Source organism: Lolium rigidum, chromosome 5 (assembly GCF_022539505.1).
Source record: "Lolium rigidum isolate FL_2022 chromosome 5, APGP_CSIRO_Lrig_0.1, whole genome shotgun sequence".
NCBI lineage: Eukaryota > Viridiplantae > Streptophyta > Magnoliopsida > Poales > Poaceae > Lolium > Lolium rigidum.
The window spans coordinates 42,957,515-42,977,713 of NC_061512.1; the positions used below are offsets into that span (position 1 = coordinate 42,957,515).

Sequence of the window (20,199 nt, forward strand, 5' to 3'; positions counted from 1 at the left end):
GTTAGTACTTACATTAGTATTAGTTTGCGAGTACTTTAAAGTACTCACGGCTTTGTCCCCGGCTATTCAAATGGCCGGACTATGAAGAGGAACAAAGATACGAAGAGGATGGACAGCGGGACGCTCTACGACAACTAGGACTACTCCTGACGTCAAGCGTTGGCCTGTGGACTATAGAGTCCCCTTCTATCTACGCTTCCGCTATGTATTTGTGATGTGTGTTGAAACAATAGTTCAACTATTATTGTAATATTGGATCATGTGATCTATTTGTAAGACGACTATGGTATGTAATGAATGATGACTTGTGATATTCAACTGTTATGTCTCGCAACAACAATATTCCTGGGATTGCGATGTATGGCATAACAGGCATCTGGACTTAAAAATCCGGGTGTTGACAGTAACATACAAGAATCTCAAAAGATTTTATTTTTTGAATTTTCGGTCATGTTCTTTTGTATTTTACAAAGCTAAAAAAGGCGAGCAAAAAACCTTTTACATCGGTTCGTGCCATGAACCAGTGCTAAAGGGTAGACCTTTTACACCGGTTCGTGCCACGAACCGGTGCTAAAGGTCACGCGGCTGACGCCAACCCTTTGGCACCGGTTCGTGGCACGAACCGGTGCTAAAGATCCCGCACGAACCGGTGCTAAAGGTCCCGCACGAACCCTTTGGCACCAACCCTTTGGCACCGGTTCGTGGCATGAACCGGTGCTAAAGTCCTCGCCGCTCGAACCGGTGCTAATGCACCTTTAGTCTGGGTTCGTAGCACAAACAGTGCTAAAGCTCTGAACAGCTCCAAACATAAGCCATATTTTCTACTAGTGAGGCCTGATCCTTCGACCCGTGTGGACCAATGCAAACGCGACATGACCGGTTATGTCGTGCCGCTACAGATGGCTGATACGTCTCCAACGTATCGATAATTTCTTGTGTTCCATGCCACATTATTGATGTTATCTACATGTTATATGCACACTTTATGTCATATTCGTGCATTTTCTGGAACTAACCTATTAACAAGATGCCGAAGTGCCGTTCCTGTTTTCCGCTGTTTTTGGTTTCGTAAATCCTAGTAACGAAATATTCTCGGAATCGGACGAAATCAACGCCTGTGTTCCTATTTTACCCGGAAGCATCCAGAACACACGAGAACCGCCAGAGAAGGGGGCAGGGCCACCACACCACACCCGGCACGGCCAAGGGGCGCGCCCCTAGGGTGTGGGCCCCCGTAAGCCCTCTCCCGCGCCGCCTCTCCGCCTATATAAAGCCCCCGACCTAAAAACCTCGGGCGTTCGACGAAAACCACGTAAACCTTCCGCAGCCGCCGCCATCGCGAAGCCAAGATCCGGGGGACAGGAGTCTCCGTTCCGGCACCCTGCCGGAGCGGGGAAGTGCCCCCGAAGGCTTCTCCATCGACACCGCTGCCATCTCCACCGCCATCTTCATCACCGCTGCTGCTCCCATGAGGAGGGAGTAGTTCTCCATCGAGGCTCGGGGCTGTACCGGTAGCTATGTGGTTCATCTCTCTCCTATGTGCTTCAATACAATAATCTCATGAGCTGCCTTACATGATTGAGATTCATATGATGATGCTTGTAATCTAGATGTCATTATGCTAGTCAAGTGAGTTTTACTTATGTGATCTCCGGAGACTCCTTGTCCCACGTGTGTAAAGGTGACAAGTGTGTGCACCGTGTGGGTCTCTTAGGCCATATTTCACGTAATACCTATTCACCGTTGAATGGCATAGTGAGGTGCTTATTTATATCTCTTTATGATTGCAATGTGTTTGTATCACAATTTATCTATGTGCTACTCTAGTGATGTGTTATTAAAGTAGTTTTATTCCTCCCGCACGTGTGCAAAGGTGACAGTGTGTGCACCGTGTTAGTACTTGGTTTATGCTATGATCATGATCTCTTGTAGATTGAGAAGTTAACTATTGCTATGATAATATTGATGTGATCTATTCCTCCTACATATGCATGAAGGTGACAGTGTGCATGCTATGCTAGTACTTGGTTTAGTCTTTTGATCTATCTTACACTAAAGGTTACTAAAATATGAGCATTATTGTGGAGCTTGTTAACTCCGGCATTGAGGGTTCGTGTAATCCTACGCAATGTGTTCATCATCCAACAAAAGTGTAGAGTATGCATTTATCTATTCTCGTTATGTGATCAATGTTGAGAGTGTCCACTAGTGAAAGTGTAATCCCTAGGCCTTGTTCCTAAATATCGCTATCGCCGCTTGTTTACTGCTTTCATCGCGTTACTACCGTCATAGCATTACTACGCTTGTTTATCGTCCTGGGCAAAGCACTCGTTCGGTGCCGTTGCTACTACTTATTCATACCACTCGTATTTCACTATCTCTTCGCCGAACTAGTGCACCTATTAGGTGTGTTGGGGACACAAGAGACTTCTTGCTTTGTGGTTGCAGGGTTGCATGAGAGGGATATCTTTGACCTCTTCCTCCCTGAGATCGATAAACCTTGGGTGATCCACTTAAGGGAAACTTGCCGCTGTTCTACAAACCTCTGCTCTTGGAGGCCCAACACTGTCTACAAGAATAGAAGCTCCCGTAGACATCAAGCACTTTTCTGGCGCCGTTGCCGGGGAGGAAAGGTAAAAGGCTCTCATACTACGGTCTCGAGTAAAGTATTTTTCTCGGCGCCGTTGTGTGTGTGCTCGAAGCTATTTCCTTTAGATCCTGCAATTGCATCTTTTTGTTTCTTGTTTACACTAGTTTGGCATAATGTACAAGAGTGAGCTTCTTATTCTATTTCCTGATTTAAAACATGGATTGTTTGATGCGAAAATTAAAAAACCTATGAAATCTTATTTGCATGCCGGTAGTAATATTAGTATGAACGCTTTGAACACCATTCTTGATAATGATATAGAAAGTTCTAAGCTTGGGGAAGCTGGTTTTCATGATATTTTTAGTCCCCCAAGCATTGAGGAGAAAATTTTCTGTGATTATACTATGCCTCCTACACTTGATGAGAATAATAATGATAGCTACTTTGTTGAATTTGCTCCCACTACAACTAATAAAATTGATTATGCTTATGTGGAGAGTAATAATTTTATGCATGAGACTCATGATAAGAATGCTTTATGTGATAGTTATATTGTTGAGTTTGCTCATGTTGCTACTGAAAGTTATTATGAGAGAGGAAAATATGGTTGTAGAAATTTTCATGTTACTAAAATGCCTCTCTATGTGCTGAAATTTTTGAAGCTACACTTGTTTTATCTTCCTATGCTTGTTACTTTGCTCTTCATGAACTTGTTTATTTACAAGATTCCTATGCATAGGAAGCATGTTACACTTAAATGTGTTTTGGATTTGCTTCTTGATGCTCTCTTTTTGCTCCAGATACTATTTCCTGCGAGCGCAACATTAAAACTGCTGAGCCCATCTTAATGGCTATAAAGAAAGAACTTCTTGGGAGATAACTCATGTGTTATTTTGCTACAGTACTTTGTTTTATATTTGTGTCTTGGAAGTTGTTTACTACTGTAGCAACCTCTCCTTATCTTAGTTTAATGTTTTGTTGTGCCAAGTAAAGTCTTTGATAGAAAAGTAAGTACTAGATTTGGATTACTCGCAAGTTCCAGCATTTCATTGCTGTCACGAATCTGGGTCTATCTCCCTGTAGGTAGCTCAGAAAATTACGCCAATTTACGAGCATGATCCTCAGATATGTACGCAACTTTCATTCAATTTGAGCATTTTCGTTTGAGCAAGTCTGGTGGCCTAATAAAATCCATCTTTACGGACTGTTCTGTTTTGACAGATTCTGCCTTTTATTTCGCATTGCCTCTTTTGCTATGTTGGATGAATTTTTTTGTTCCATTAATGTCCAGTAGCTTTATGCAATGTCCAAAAGTGTTAAGAATGATTGTGTCACCTCTGAACATGTTAATTTTTATTGTCCACTAACCCTCTAATGAGTTGTTTCGAGTTTGGTGTGGAGGAAGTTTTCAAGGGTCAAGAGAGGAGGATGATATACTATGATCAAGAAGAGTGAAAGCTCTAAGCTTGGGGATGCCCCGTGGTTCACCCCTGCATATTTTAAGAAGACTCAAGCGTCTAAGCTTGGGGATGCCCAAGGCATCCCCTTCTTCATCGACAACATTATCAGGTTCCTCCCCTGAAACTATATTTTTATTCGGCCACATCTTATGTACTTTACTTGGAGCGTCTGTGTGCTTTTGTTTTTGTTTTGTTATTTTCATTCTCTGAATAAATTCATGCTTGTGTGGGAGAGAGACACGCTCCGCTGGTTCATATGAACACATGTGTTCTTAGCTCATAATATTCATGGCGAAGTTTCCTCTTCGTTAAATTGTTATATGGTTGGAATTGGAAAATGATACATGTAGTAATTTGCTATAATGTCTTGGGTAATGTGATACTTGGCAATTGTTGTGCTCATGTTTAAGCTCTTGCATCATATGCTTTGTACCTATTAGTGAAGAATACATAGAGCATGCTAAAATTTGGTTTGCATAATTGGTCTCTCTAAAGTCTAGATAATTTCTAGTATTGAGTTTTGAACAACAAGGAAGACGGTGTAGAGTCTTATAATGTTTTCAATATGTCTTTTATGTGAGTTTTGCTGCACCAGTTCATCCTTGTGTTTGTTTCAAATAAGCCTTGCTAGCCTAAACCTTGTATCGAGAGGGAATACTTCTCATGCATCCAAAATACTTGAGCCAACCACTATGCCATTTGTGTCCACCATATCTACCTATACTACATGGTATTTTCCCGCCATTCCAAAGTAAATTGCTTGAGTGCTACCTTTAAAATTCCATGATTCACCTTTGCAATATATAGCTCATGGGACAAATAGCTTAAAAACTATTGTGGTATTGAATATGTAATTATGCACTTTATCTCTTATTAAGTTGCCTGTTGTGCGATAACCATGTTTACTGGGGAACGCCATCAACTCATTGTTGAATTTCATGTGAGTTGCTATGCATGTTCGTCTTGTCTGAAGTAAGGGCGATCTACACTGAGTTGAATGGTTTGAGCATGCATATTGTGAGAGAAGAACATTGGGCCGCTAACTAAAGCCATGATCCATGGTGGAAGTTTCAGTTTTGGACAAACATCCTCAAGTCTCTAATGAGAAAAGAATTAATTGTTGTCAAATGCTTAAAGCATTAAAAGAGGAGTCCATTATCTCGTTGTCTATGTTGTCCCGGTATGGATGTCTAAGTTGAGAATAATCAAAAGCGAGAAATCCAAATGCGAGCTTTCTCCTTAGACCTTTGTACGAGCGGCATAGAGGTACCCCTTTGTGAAACTTGGTTAAAGCATATGTATTGCGGTGATAATCCGTGTAGTCCAAGCTAATTAGGACAAGGTGCGGGCACTATTGGTACACTATGCATGAGGCTTGCAACTTATAAGATATAATTTACATGATGCATATGCTTTATTACTACCGTTGACAAAATTGTTTCATGTTTTCAAAATCAAAGCTCTAGCACAAATATAGCAATCGATGCTTTTCCTCTATGGAGGACCATTCTTTTACTTTCATTGTTGAGTCAGCTCACCTATTTCTCTCCATCTCAAGAAGCAAACACTTGTGTGAACTCGTGCATTGATTCTTACATATTTGCATATTGCATTTGTTATATTGCTTTGCATTGACAATTATCCATGAGATATACATGTTATAAGTTGAAAGCAACCGCTAAAACTTCATCTTCCTTTGTGTTGCTTCAATACCTTTACTTTGAATTATTACTTTATGAGTTAACTCTTATGCAAGACTTATTGATGCTTGTCTTGAAGTGCTATTCATGAAAAGTCTTTGCTTTATGATTCAGTTGTTTACCCATGTCATATACATTGTTTTGATCGCTGCATTCACTACATATGCTTTACAAATAGTATGATCAAGTTTATGATGGCATGTCACTCCGAAATTATCTTTGTTATCGTTTTACCTGCTCGGGACGAGCATAACTAAGCTTGGGGATGCTGATACGTCTCCAACGTATCGATAATTTCTTGTGTTCCATGCCACATTATTGATGTTATCTACATGTTATATGCACACTTTATGTCATATTCGTGCATTTTCTGGAACTAACCTATTAACAAGATGCCGAAGTGCCGCTCTCGTTTTCTCGCTGTTTTTGGTTTCGTAAATCCTAGTAACGAAATATTCTCGGAATCGGACGAAATCAACGCCTGTGTTCCTATTTTACCCGGAAGCATCCGAACACACGAGAACCGCCGGAGAAGGGGGCAGGGCCACCACACCACACCCCGGCGCGGCCAAGGGGGGGCGCCCCTAGGGTGTGGGCCCCCTGTAAGCCCTCCCGCGCCGCCTCTCCGCCTATATAAAGCCCCCGACCTAAAAACCTCGGGGCGTTCGACGAAAACCACGTAAACCTTCCAGCAGCCGCCGCCATCGCGAAGCCAAGATCTGGGGGACAGGAGTCTCTGTTCCGGCACCCTGCCGGAGCGGGGAAGTGCCCCTGGAAGGCTTCTCCATCGACACCGCTGCCATCTCCACCGCCATCTTCATCACCGCTGCTGCTCCCATGAGGAGGGAGTAGTTCTCCATCGAGGCTCGGGGCTGTACCGGTAGCTATGTGGTTCATCTCTCTCCTATGTGCTTCAATACAATAATCTCATGAGCTGCCTTACATGATTGAGATTCATATGATGATGCTTGTAATCTAGATGTCATTATGCTAGTCAAGTGAGTTTTACTTATGTGATCTCCGGAGACTCCTTGTCCCACGTGTGTAAAGGTGACAGTATGTGCACCGTGTGGGTCTCTTAGGCCATATTTCACGAATACTTATTCACCGTTGAATGGCATAGTGAGGTGCTTATTTATATCTCTTTATGATTGCAATGTGTTTGTATCACAATTTATCTATGTGCTACTCTAGTGATGTGTTATTAAAGTAGTTTTATTCCTCCCGCACGTGTGCAAAGGTGACAAAGTGTGTACCGTGTTAGTACTTGGTTTATGCTATGATCATGATCTCTTGTAGATTGAGAAGTTAACTATTGCTATGATAATATTGATGTGATCTATTCCTCCTACATATGCATGAAGGTGACAAGTGTGCATGCTATGCTAGTACTTGGTTTAGTCTTTTGATCTATCTTACACTAAAGGTTACTAAAATATGAGCATTATTGTGGAGCTTGTTAACTCCGGCATTGAGGGTTCGTGTAATCCTACGCAATGTGTTCATCATCCAACAAAAGTGTAGAGTATGCATTTATCTATTCTGTTATGTGATCAATGTTGAGAGTGTCCACTAGTGAAAGTGTAATCCCTAGGCCTTGTTCCTAAATATCGCTATCGCCGCTTGTTTACTCGTTTTATCGCGTTACTACCGCTGCGTTACTATCGCTTGTTTACCGTCCCGGGCAAAGCACTGTTCTGGTGCCGTTGCTACTGCTTCTTCATCCCGCCCGTATTTCACTATCCCTTCGCCGAACTAGTGCACCTATTAGGTGTGTTGGGGACACAAGCGACTTCTTGCTTTATGGTTGCAGTGGTTGCATGAGAGGGATATCTTTGACCTCTTCCTCCCTGAGATCGATAAACCTTGGGTGATCCACTTAAGGGAAACTTGCTGCTGTTCTACAAACCTCTGCTCTTGGAGGCCCAACACTGTCTACAAGAATAGAAGCTCCCGTAGACATCAATGGCTGAGCTGGGGAATGTTCCATTGGTGATGGCATAATGTGCAAACGCGTGATGCTAAGTTTGCGTCGTTCGGTACAACGTTATTTCTCCTTACCATGACGTCGTGATGATAAACATGCATGGCTGACCCGCTGACGTGTGTGCGGCCGTATAAGAGCGACTCTAGTGGCAAAATTACTTTCTGAAAAAAAAATGAATTAGTGCTAGGAGGAACTAGACACTAAATGATATAGTAGAAGCGGGACCTCAGCGTGAGAATTCCAGAAATTCGTTCCTGACAGGATTCGAACTCTGGTTGTTGGGGTGTGCCACTGCGACCCCAACCACTAGGCTATGCCCACGTCCTCCAAAATTCTTTTCTGGAAAGGAAGTCGGTAGGAGGGAGAAGCAGGGGAGGAGATCGTTGAGTAGCTGCTAACTCCGGCAGAGGCCTCCGCAGCTGATGATGCGGGGCGCCAAGGTGGAAAATACCATAGGCGACATGAAGGCCATTAGTTGGAACTCCTATGGTACGCGGCAAGGATCTTGTTACGATTGAAATATTGGTTCCTCTCTTAGTGGCCTACATTAGATTCTAGATTTCCCTATAAATCTCAAAGCCTACATTGTAGCAGCCCATGTGAGTTTGAGCCCAAGTGGGTGGTAGCTCACTAGGGAGTGGCAACAAGTGGAAAGTTTAGTTCCACATGGAAAGTTGGGAGGAAGTTAAACCATCTTATAAAGTGGGTTGTTCCACCACTAGTAAGTGAGTGAGAAGAGGAGTGGTTCACGCGCGCTCCTCCTCCTCGCTCGACGCAACGCGCGTCGCGCTCTTGGTGAGTGGATTGAGCCGAGACTTTTCTTACTTTTTGCAGCTCAGGAAAACGAACAGAGTCCTAGACGAACGTGTCGCAGTCTATCTGTAACCGACTCGAAACGTGCGTGCCTAGGGTTTCCTGAGCCTATATAATCTCTTGTCCGGCTACCGCAGAAACACATCTAATACACGAGTTAGGATTTATCCACATCTCTCTGCTTGCATGAGTTAGGGTTTATCCACCTCTCTCTGCTTGCGCCGTCATCGTAGCCTAATCCATCCAGCGCCGACGTGCATCGACGAACGGGAGAGCAGGTCTCCGGAACCGCCCGTCCTTGCGTTCCTGTACGGGAGAGGGAGAATTAGGTTTTTGGGAAGCGCTCTGCGCGACTTCTCAAGCTCTTCATCACGGGACGCCTGCCGTCCAAGTCGGGCAGTTCTTTCTACCGTCATCTTCAACGCCGTCTACTTCGACCCGTCGTCCCTGTCGTCAACAACGTTGTCATCGACAACAACATCATCTGCTACACCTCCACTGCCACCTCCACCAAATCGGTACGTGCGACATATCTCGATCTGTTTAGCGATGGATGCTTTACCGTTTGCGCTGCTGCTGCTACTCATGTTGATTAATGCATCTAGTATGTTCAAGTTTCACATGTCAGTAGTTGTTGTCATCATGTTTTATATTCTGGAATTAATCATGAAAAGTGTGTCTAATTCTCCAACAGCTACTGCCAAGACGGAATATCTTGCCAGGATGATCAACTCGACAAAAGCTCAGAGATAGTCTTCTTCTCTGGAATAAAATCCTTCACAGAGGCCTTTGGGCGGGCTTTCGTTAATATGGACCGAAGATCTTCAGGTTTCGGTTCATGCTGCTACTTTCCATGTCATCTTAGCTAGCGTTATCAATAGTACTAGTAATCTGAAGTTTGGGCTTATTTGCATGTATGGTGATCCCTATCATCGTCAGACTAGTCAGATATGGAGCCAAGTGGCCTCTTTTGTTTAACATAATTACACCATTTCAATGTTATGCATTGGAGATATCTACGAGCTTTCGTATGGTATGAAAAAAAAGCTATCCGACTGTTAATCGCTCTCGTATGAATGTTTTTCGCTATTTAAACAATGTGGGCTCTTTGATTTGAGGTTTAGTGGACCGACTTATACTTGGGAGTGGTGTTTTGGAACATGGGTGCGTATGCTCCCTATATTTTGAAATGCATCTTATGTACATTTTAAATTTCAAAAAAATTGAAACAAAAAATTTGTACGTACATCTTCACGTGCTACGCGCTTAGAAAGTTGTTTCATAAAAAATCGACTTATCATGTGACGTGTGTAAAAAAGATAAAATTCAGTGCTAAAAATAATGCTTTTCACAAGATAAAGTTTCTCCTTTTTACATAGACCACAAAAAATATTGGTTTTTCGTGAAACTTAGCGAATGCACATACATTATGGAGATGTACATGTAGAATTTTTTATCCAAATTTTTTAACATTTCGAAATATGTTTTTTTGGTAGAGGGAGCATACGCACCCGGGAGCCGAATTGAATTTCCGCTTATACTTAGATTAATAAGTGTTTCTCCTCACCACCACTTCGTTGATCTGGAAAATAATCTTTTCGCAACTAGCGGAGGTCGCGTTCAACTTAGGTGCTAGCATTTATTTGATAATACATTTTTCATTCATGAACTTCACTTGGAGGTTTGCATGCATGTGCACAGGCTTGATTAGTAGTCTTTATAGATGACATAATTTTAGGTACAAAACAACTACAACTTGCTATGAACAACGGATGCAGTACGAACTTCACATCAACTACTGCGACCTAGGGAAATCGAGCTCGGTCTTCTAGTGGGATGGACGAAGGTTGACCCGGATGGTCGCCGACATGCCTGGGTGGAAACAGCGCGGAGACTCGACGGACACCATGGAGAGAGGCCAAGCTAGACGTCCCGGCCAGCATACAAGCCGAGTGGCTAAACTAGGCCTACCGGCAAGCCAGCAGGTGGATGGTTAACTTGCTTGTGCATGCAGGCACTCGATGCGGGCGAGGGAGCGGCCGTGACAGGCCGTGACAGCTACATATTTGGCAAAAGATCGAACAGGTGGGGGGCATGGCCAATGTGAGGGTGAGGCACTCGGGAGGATAGTAACGGCGGCGGTAGAGGGATCTTGATCCACTCCCTCAAGCCGGCCTGGAACGCCGGTGAAACGATGGGCATGTGCAAGTTGTTCTCGTTCAGTTGGACATAGTAACGGCGGGGGATGAGCGCCCTGAACGGTGGCGGATGATTTTTGAGATTAATAAAGTGTCACACCACTTTAAAAAGGTCCTTTTTCTACTAGAATATTTATAGGGTTCGTCTATATCTCATTCAATTGAGATTTTCATCCGAGAAAAGTGCAATTATAGTTGAGAGAAAAGTGTGACTCGTTCCGCTTACATTTTTATATTAAATCACTTTTTAAAAATTATTGAGACTCCAAAAAATCTCATTTGACTGAGACATAGCAAATTCCATAATTTTATCCTACAAAGCTACTGCTAGGTTTTACAGAGTGTATACTGGTGAGCAGAAGCCAAGATCAGGAGTGCATCCTCATTGCCAAACTGAAGGAACAGGTCGAAAACACTCAGCAAGACAAGTAATGGCGGCCACGTCGGGAGCTTAATTTATTTTCCGTCTGGGGCTACATGTGTTGGTTTCCCAGCTTCGACTAATTAACCTTGTTGTCCATTTGGGAATATATTTATATATAGCCGGGCTAAAATCCTACTAGTACCTACAAAAATTAGACGTAAAACAATTAAGTTTGTAAAAGACTACAAGTACATGTATCCAATCCAAAGTTCCAAACTCGGTGCATCGTCTGCACTCCGACAGGCTATCTCGCTTCACTTGGCTGGGTGCATGCATTTGCACGCACGCACGCTGACGCCGTGACGGTTGAAGAATCGGTCGCTAGCTGGTGCATGGTCGACGGCGGCGAGGACCTGCATAGCGGGCAGCTGGGCCGGCGCCGCAGCCAGTCGTCGACGCACTGCCGGTGGAACGAGTGCCGGCACCCCGGCAGCAGCCGGAGCTCGTCGCCGTCCGCGTAGTCCGCCAGGCACACCGCGCACCGCGTGCTGTCGCCCGCCTCCTCCTTGCTCCGCTCACCGGTGCTGTCCCCCCGGCTCGACGAGGAGTACACCGTCGTCGGGTATGCGGCCAGGACGGCCTCGTCGAGCCCCGCGGCGGCGTCGTCACACGGACGGCGCCCTTGCTCCACGTCGTCGACGACGCTCCGCTGCGACGACGAGGTGTGCACCGCGCGGCGCCGGGTGGAGCAGAAGAAGGCGAGGAGGGAGAGCACGACGAGCACGGCCATGGAGGCTCCGATTAGCACGCTGTCGCCGGACATTGTCGCAGCAAGCACCTTCAGGACAACCTCAGCGTGCCACCTATATATACATTCTCCGAGTTGACATCGCGCTAGTCGGCCGCCTGACGGTTTGTCTGGCAATCTCACCGGCCGTGCCACCTATACATACATTCCTTGCTTGATCCTGCGTACTAGTAGAAGGATTCATGTCGAGATATTCATATTCCTGTGACCTTTTCTCTGACGACTTTTTAGCTTTGATTTGACAAGAAAACGAGCACGCACATCTTCGTCAGCAAAGAATGGCCGTTGTGGCATGTAATAAGGAAAGATTTAAGCGCGTCTCCTAATGAATCGAGTAAATAATTAGTAATGACGAAGGGACAAGATGCTTAAGTAGGCAAGGAATGCGAGATCTTCCTTGACTTGATCGGACAGAAATGCATATTGACCCTTTTGGTTGTTTTCAGATGAGGATTCTGGTCGGCAGCCAACGTGGACACTGGGTTATTAGTGGGACTATTGTTTTATTCACTAGCACAAATGCCCGTGCGTTGCCACGGGAAAACAAAACATAAAGAGAGGTGATTTCTTTTTTACTACAGGATATAAATACGAGTACGATGAATTATAGTATTCGACCCAACACTATACTTTGATATTTTTATCCTTCCTCCTAATCACTCTTAACCCCTCCAATGACCAACCATGTGTGTTCTTTATCTCTTTTTACACATCCGTCATTTCTATAGTGTGCAGTCTAGCAAATTTCAACCATGTTAGTCACTTTTGCTTAAAACAGTTAGCAACAATTTTATGTAAACACATTAAACTTTTATGTAAACACGTTAATAATAAGAATAATTTTGTTGATACTAAACTAACCCTGAAAAGTGCAACAATCTTAAACAATAACACAAAATGCAAGTCAATAAAAAATATAGAGTGCCTCTCTTTGCAATACACTTTGTTCTTTCCTATATAGAATAAGCATGTATGAGCATCCAATTTTACATTGCACTTCAAAGGAGAATAAGCTTGTATGAGCATCCAAGATTATCCTTTGGAGCTTCCATCTACTCAACTCAAAATAACATATCGCGTTGATCCAAAATCCCTGTTGAGTTCCTATCAGGCTCACCTTCAACAAAGGGGCAGACGGCCACAGAGCATGATAGCGCAAGGACGACAAAGCGACTGTTGGAAGAAGTTGATGTAGAAGGCAAATGTTGCACCCTTGTTGATTCCGTTAGCTGCATAATCTCATGGCTCCTCATTAGCTGGAAACATTACTACATCCAATGGAGATTATTTGCTAGAAAGTTAAGTATTGGACAACAATTTTTTCCCTGCGAACATGTTAGCATTTCATTTCATGGATGTTAGACAATAGCAACCGTTGACAACAAAGAGATATTACGAATGGCAAGAATTGTATGGTAGTGGAAAACATAGATTATCAGTGCACAAAGCTAACTCATTATTCCGAATAAGCATTTGTTAAATGGGTCTGAATAGATTAGATCATAGAAAGGTAAAAAATACCATGTGATTTAATTTGATCGGTTGCATGACATCGTGTAAGGAATAAATTAAATAAGAAACATGAGTTTTTCTTGAACAAAGAAAACAAACCTCTGTGCACATTGAGGTTATTATCGCTTCACGTGGTGAAAATGACAAGCCATGTTTGTCGCATATGACACTCACCAAAAAATTAGAGAATAAAAACACTAAGTACATATAATGTTTTATTTAATCACAAATGTTAATAATATAAAACAAAACAAATTTAGAAGACCTCATAGTGGCGGAGCTTGGGCCAAATGGATGGGGGGCAAATGGGTTAAAGAGGTGTCTTCGGCCACTATCAGGGGGGGGGAATGGGCCAATTCTAGGCTATTTCAGTCAAAAAAATTTGGGCTGTGGGGGGGGGGGGGGGGGGGCGGCCCCCTGACTTACACATAGCTCCGCCAGAACATATATAGCTATTGATTGGCCTTCAGTCGCATAATTGGTATTATAGGAAGGAAAAAATGAAGAAACAGAGTAGGACATTGGAAATCTGTACGGTTGCCAGCTTGTTATGGTGTTTTAGTCTGTACCTGCCCAATCTTGGGTCTCCTTGCAGCCGAGTGCCAGAACATCTCCACATCGGCAAAGTTATCGGCGAGCAAAGGGTCCACCTCCTCAAAGTCATGTTCATCAAACGCGCGGGTGAGCAGCGGCCTTGACTGCGTTAAAAATTTGGATACAATCATGATGTCACAATTACTGATACAAATAACAAAGTGCCACTACTGCTATATCATCTTACCCACTCCACCAGGATCTCATCATCGAGGGGACAGGATGAGTCCACAGGTTTCCGGCCGGTGATGAGCTCCAAGAGCACGGTGCCATAGGAGAACACGTCCGATTAATTTCTCCATGAGCTTCCCTATCGATGCGTGCTTCGGGGACAAGTACCTATATTCAGCACAAATTCAGAGTTGACACTCGTGTAAGTTCCCCATTTTCTTTCCCCTTGCTGAGATGAATGGCCGTGCAACAACCCTATTTCAGAAGACAAAATCATTGATTCTCATGTAGCAAGCCCACTTTACTGATTACACCAAAACATCAAATATTCCATTGAAAGGGTAAACACAATTCAGATCTCAGACTAAACAAAAATATAAATTGAAGTAGAACTTTTAGTCTTTTAGATATATCAACTTAAGTAGTTCTGGCTGGTACAAATTTTTCCTAGTACAATGTGGAAGTAATCTGCAGGTATGAAACAACAAACAAAACAACGTTGAGCGAATACACTCCATGTACGAATAAATAAACCACAATACTCATTTATTTTCCCAAATTGGTGTCTCTAACTCTATAAAACTGAGCAAGATCAAAATGTAAAATGCTATGTCACACAACAAAGGGCTCTTGCACTTCCACAGTTGACAAAATTGTGTGTGTCCAAAATCATAGTATAAATCAATTTTATCAGACTTAACTGCGCAAGGGTTGGCCCAGTTATACACTTATACTAATTTAAAACAATGGGACATCCTGGGAAAAGCAAACATTGGGAAGAGAAGGAGAAATAGAGGAATGATGTTACCGGGTGATACACGACCCCGTCAGCTTCCGTTGACCACTCGTGGTGAGCTGGGGCGCGTGTGGAGGAGAGGTACATGCTCTGAACCATGGAACCTGCATTGTATAAACAAAAAAATCAGAGAGCTACAGAAGCTTAACTTACCATATATTCACTGCATCAATGTGGCCGATATAGTAAGGTGCTTGTAGGTGTTGTGCTTGAATGCTAGCTCTATACATCTAGACAATATACCAAGATAGCTAGCTTGTATGTGCGTGAGTGCTACCGACATCAATCTAGCAGTCTAGCTTCTACGTGCAAGTTTCACAAGACAAAAGTATGTTTCTCCCTTTTTTGAAGAAAAATGTTGCAGATTTTCTCCATGGTCTTTCTTACTATTTCATGAATTATGAAAACTGTCCCACCACAATATGCAGTATTAGTGAAATGGCAGTAGGTTGGGACTGCCTACCTTGGCACCCGCCCGTATCTTGACATGCTCTCAGTTCCGCGAGGAGATAGAGCGTGAGGGATACAACGGTGCACACGGCCGCGGCATGGGAGATGCTGCAGGATACCGCACATGGATGAATCCTGGTCAAGACGCCCACGAGGATGTGCGGTACATCGCGACCTGGATTCAAACCGACGAGGTGTAGGCGGGTCTCTGGCTTGAGGAGGCCGGCGGAGGGAGCGGCAGTGAGGGGCTGGAGTCGCATCGCTGGTCCTAGGCCGCAGCGGAGGGAGCATCATCCGGCGAGCTCGAGCTCCGCTTGATGGGCCAAAGACGTGCAGGGGATGGCCGCGGGCTAGCCCTGCTCCATGGGATGACGGATGCGGGGTGAGACGGGGATCGACTTGGCGATGGCCGGCTGGCCAGGGGCGGCCGAAGGCCGGAGGCCGTAGCAGCCAGGTCCAGGTGCAGTGGCGGCGGAGGATGTGTGGGAGGAACCCTACTCTTATGTTTCTGTCGCGAGGGGAGGATGACGAGCTCAGGGGCGAGGGTTTCTGGTGCTGGGTTCAGGTTCCATCACGAGTTCACGGCCTGGTAGCTGAGCTTCGGCCCAGTTGAGCCCGTGCGGAACGATGAAGCGAACGATAAAAGAACGACAAAAATAGGGGGAGAAGGGGGAACACGTTCCTTCTTTTTAAGTAGTAGAGATAGAGATAAATAGCAGCACAACACCGACCAAGATTTTTCTCTAAAAAAGACACCGGCCAACAACGTGGTAGCCTCCATCTCCGACCGCAGGCAACCTGATAAACACTTGCGTGTCCGCAGCTTCATCGTCTTCATAATACTTTTTTGCCAAAAAAAAAACATTGGGCTGGGCCAGATGCATGTTGGCCTATTTATGTGGAACTCAGCCCGTCTAGGGTGCCCCCGGAATATGGGCCCTGTGAGCCTAAATGGGTTTCTTTCTGCTTTCCTCAAGTGGTCGAATCATCATCATCATCATTAGAAAAAAGAAGCTACCTAAGGTTGGGCCAACTTTGCCTTGACTGCTGCTTCTGGACCTCTGTTTTAGTGATTTTTTTACAAATATCCAACGGGGACATTTCTCCATTATAAAAACTAACCCATTCTAAACATAATTGCTAAAGATAGGTTGGCGCGAGGTGGAAAAGGCGACACATGTCTTTTCGCCAAGTGAACTGGCGGAAGATGACTTTGTGCCACCTGAGCCTAGGCATGGCACGTGGCCCTTTTGCCAAATGAATCGGCGGGCCTGCCAGCTAAGTTGGCAAAACGTATTTACCGCCATACCAATTGGCGGAAAGTGCCACCCGAGGCTAAGTGGGTTATTTTTGACAATTGATAAATGCAAAGGGGTATATTTATTAAAAGTTCTTTCAGGAGGCGTTGAACACTATCGCACACTCGGTCACTCCATCAAGCTCTGGAATGTTTGGGTGGTCGGGTAGGCTTATTTCAGGCTTTTGACACTTGACTTATAAGCTTAAAAACGACTAAATATGTGTGTTTTTATTTTGGTTTTTGACTTATAGCAACAATGTTCAGTTAAAATCCAAAGTCAGAAAGCTCCTCGCCTCTTATAAGACAAAATCCAAAATCAAAAATAAGCTCACCTAAACCGCCTAATACATGAGGCTCTTTTTTTTGCGAATTCAATAAAACATTAACCAACGGGGGAATGATCCCCTTATCTATACGTTGTTAGATAAGTGAGAGCTCTCCAGACGGCACAAGATAGCACCTCGTTGGTAAATAAACACTTTTGCGGCTCGAACCCGAATAGGCTGGCTTGACATCGAGAGCTCTAGCCACCAAGCTAGCACTTGTTCTCAAACATCTAGAACTCTAGCCACCAAGCTAGCACTTTTGAATTCAATACACAAAGCTCTTGTACATTCTGTTGCGACCGAGAAGCCCTGTCATTTCCAATAATCACCCATGAATCACTTGTAGTGGCCGGCTTCCGGTCAATGGGTCAGAGTGGACATGTTTTTAACTTTTGACTTGGTGCAGTTGGGAAATTATTAAGTATTTTTCACGATAATAAAAAAGGTAAAATCTTGCATAAATCGCATATGAAAACTTCGTAGTATGACTTGTGATTGGTAAGTAAGGTTGTTCGAGGTTTCGAGCTCATCTATCCAATACCATTGATATTTTGCTTGCCTGCGTATTCGACCGGTGGCTCATTCTTATCCCTTTCTTCTCTCTCTCCTCGCTATAGTACCTGAAGAGAGCCCCAAGTGAGCTGGGCCAAACCGAGGCCTCCCTCGCCGGTAATGATGGTCCAGGAGAGATGAGGTGCGGCGCCAACGCTTTTAGAGTACATATTATGTGTAGTAGTAGGCTTTATGATGGTAGATGTTGGCTTTATGCCGTGGTTTGGCGACATGCTAGGAGGTTGAAAGGACACGGATGTCGCCTAGAAGGGGGGTGAATAGGCGATTTAAAACTTTTACGAGATGGGCTTAACAAATGCGGAATAAAACTAGCGTTTACTTTGTCAAGCCCAAAGCCTATATACTATTGTTCACCTATGTGCACCAACAACTTATTCTAAGCAATGGTTCACCTATGTGCACCAACAACTTATGCTAAGCAATACAAGCAAGTATGTGATAGCAAGATATATATAACTTCAAGCACGATGGCTATCACAAGGTAAAGTGCATAAGTAAAGAGCTCGGGTATAGAGATAACCGAGGCACGCGGGAGACGATGATTTATCCCGGAGTTCACACTCTTGCGAGTGCTAATCTCCGGTGGAGAGGTGCGGTTGCTTAGTGCTCCCGAACGCCACAAGAGGCTCACCTTGAGGTGTGGTTGCTCGATGCACACCAACGCCACAAAGGCCTCACCCCAAGATGCGGTACTCACACCACACACCGAATGCCACGAAGGCGCCTCACCTAAATCTCCGGTGACCCTCGCCACAAAGGCCTAGGTCACGGTTCCACTAAGGGATTTCCTTCGAGGCGGAAACCGGGCCTTACACAAAGATTGGGGCACACATCCACAACTTAATTGGAGGCTCCCAACAAATCGCCACAAAGGCGTAGAATCCGTCTAGGGTTCCAAGAACCCAAGAGTAACAACCTTCTTGCTTTCACCACCACGAATCACCAGTGGAGAACTCAAACCGATGCACCAAATGCAATGGAAAGAACACCACAAAGATGCTCAAGTCCTTCTCTCTCAAATTCCAACAAAGCTACAAAAGCTATTGGGGGAATAAGAGAGGAAGAACAAAGGAATTCACAAAGAACACCAAGATCAAGATCTAGAGAGTTCCACTCACAAAGAGATGGATTTGATTGGTAGAAATGTAGATCTAGATCTCTCTCTCTTTTCCCTCAAATGGGGGCAAGAATCATGGAGGGATTGAGAGATAGTGCAAGCTTCTCTAGTTCAACAATGGAGGAGAGAGAGAGTGAGAGAAGCAACAGCCCAAGGAGGAAGAAGGGGGTATTTATACCCCCCAAGAAAATCGAGCCGTTGGGCAAAACCAGGGCCGGATAATCCGGCCTAAGTAAGGGCCGGATAATCCGCCCCCCGGATAATCCGGCCTCAGGGACAAAACCTGGTAAAAATCCGGCCAAAAGTCCGGCCCCTATCCAGAGCTGCTTTTCTTCTGGTCCTTAGCCGATTTCGAGGGGGCCGGATATTTCCGAAATATCCGGCCCGGATAATCCGGCCTGGAAAATCCGGCCTGGCAAATTGCAGAAACACCAAAACTAAAACGGGCATAACTTTAGCATCCGGACTCCGATTTTGATGATCTTGGGCTTGTTTTGAAGCTAGGAACAAGCTCTACAAGATCATGCAGGAAACCATCATAGTCCAACAAGGGAGGATAGAAACAAATGATGAAAGGTTTGACCTATCTAAAAAGACATACTGGTAAAACCTCCAATCTCGAAAATGCAACAAGTTGCCCGTGCAAAAACCATTCTTGATGAACTAGAGCTTGTCATGAGAATAAGCACAAGCTCTAAATCATCACATGGATAAGATCCAAATAACAACCAAGAAAGATGATGAACCAAACTCGAAAACGCAACAAGTGATCTATGCGAAATCCGTTTTCGATGAACTAGAGCTTGTCATGAGAATAAGCACAAGCTCTAAAACATCACATGGATAAGGTCCAAATAACAACCAAGAAAGATGATGCAAGGATGCAAAGGTTTGAGCTCTCTCCAGAACGATACGATCGAGTTACTCACTCGAGAGCCCTCTTGATAGTACGGCAACTAAACTATAAACCGGTCTCCAACTACACTATGAGACCGGTGAGAAAGAAACCCTATCAAGAGCAAACCTTATACTTGCGCATTCCACTTGAGCTCGATGACGACGATCTTGACCTCAACAAGATGGAATGCCTTTCTTGCTTGTGTTTGCTTGACGAAGTCTTGTGGATTGCTCCCCCATAAACCTCCATGGGAGAGCTTTTTCTTCGAGCGCATTGATACGTCCCAAACGTATCTATAATTTCTTATGTTCCATGCTACTTTTATGATGATACTCACATGTTTTATACACATTATATGTCATATTTATGCATTTTCCGAAGCACTAACCTATTGACGAGATGCCGAAGAGCCGAGTTCTTTGTTTTCTGCTGTTTTGGTTTCAGAAATCCTAGTAAGGAAATATTCTCGGAATTGGACGAAATCAACGCCCGGGGGCCTATTTTTCCACGAAGCTTCCGGAAGACCGGAGGACTTACGAAGT

General features: G+C 44.2%; 1 protein-coding gene across 1 annotated transcript; it reads right to left on the reverse strand.

The window, feature by feature from the left end:
- Nucleotides 1-11,416: 11,416 nt before the first annotated feature.
- LOC124655898 (E3 ubiquitin-protein ligase EL5-like) lies at nt 11,417-11,935 on the reverse strand. Its single transcript, XM_047194726.1, has one exon. The coding sequence runs from the start codon at nt 11,933-11,935 to the stop codon at nt 11,417-11,419; it is 519 nt and encodes a 172-aa protein (XP_047050682.1).
- Between the last annotated feature and the right edge of the window lie 8,264 nt (nt 11,936-20,199).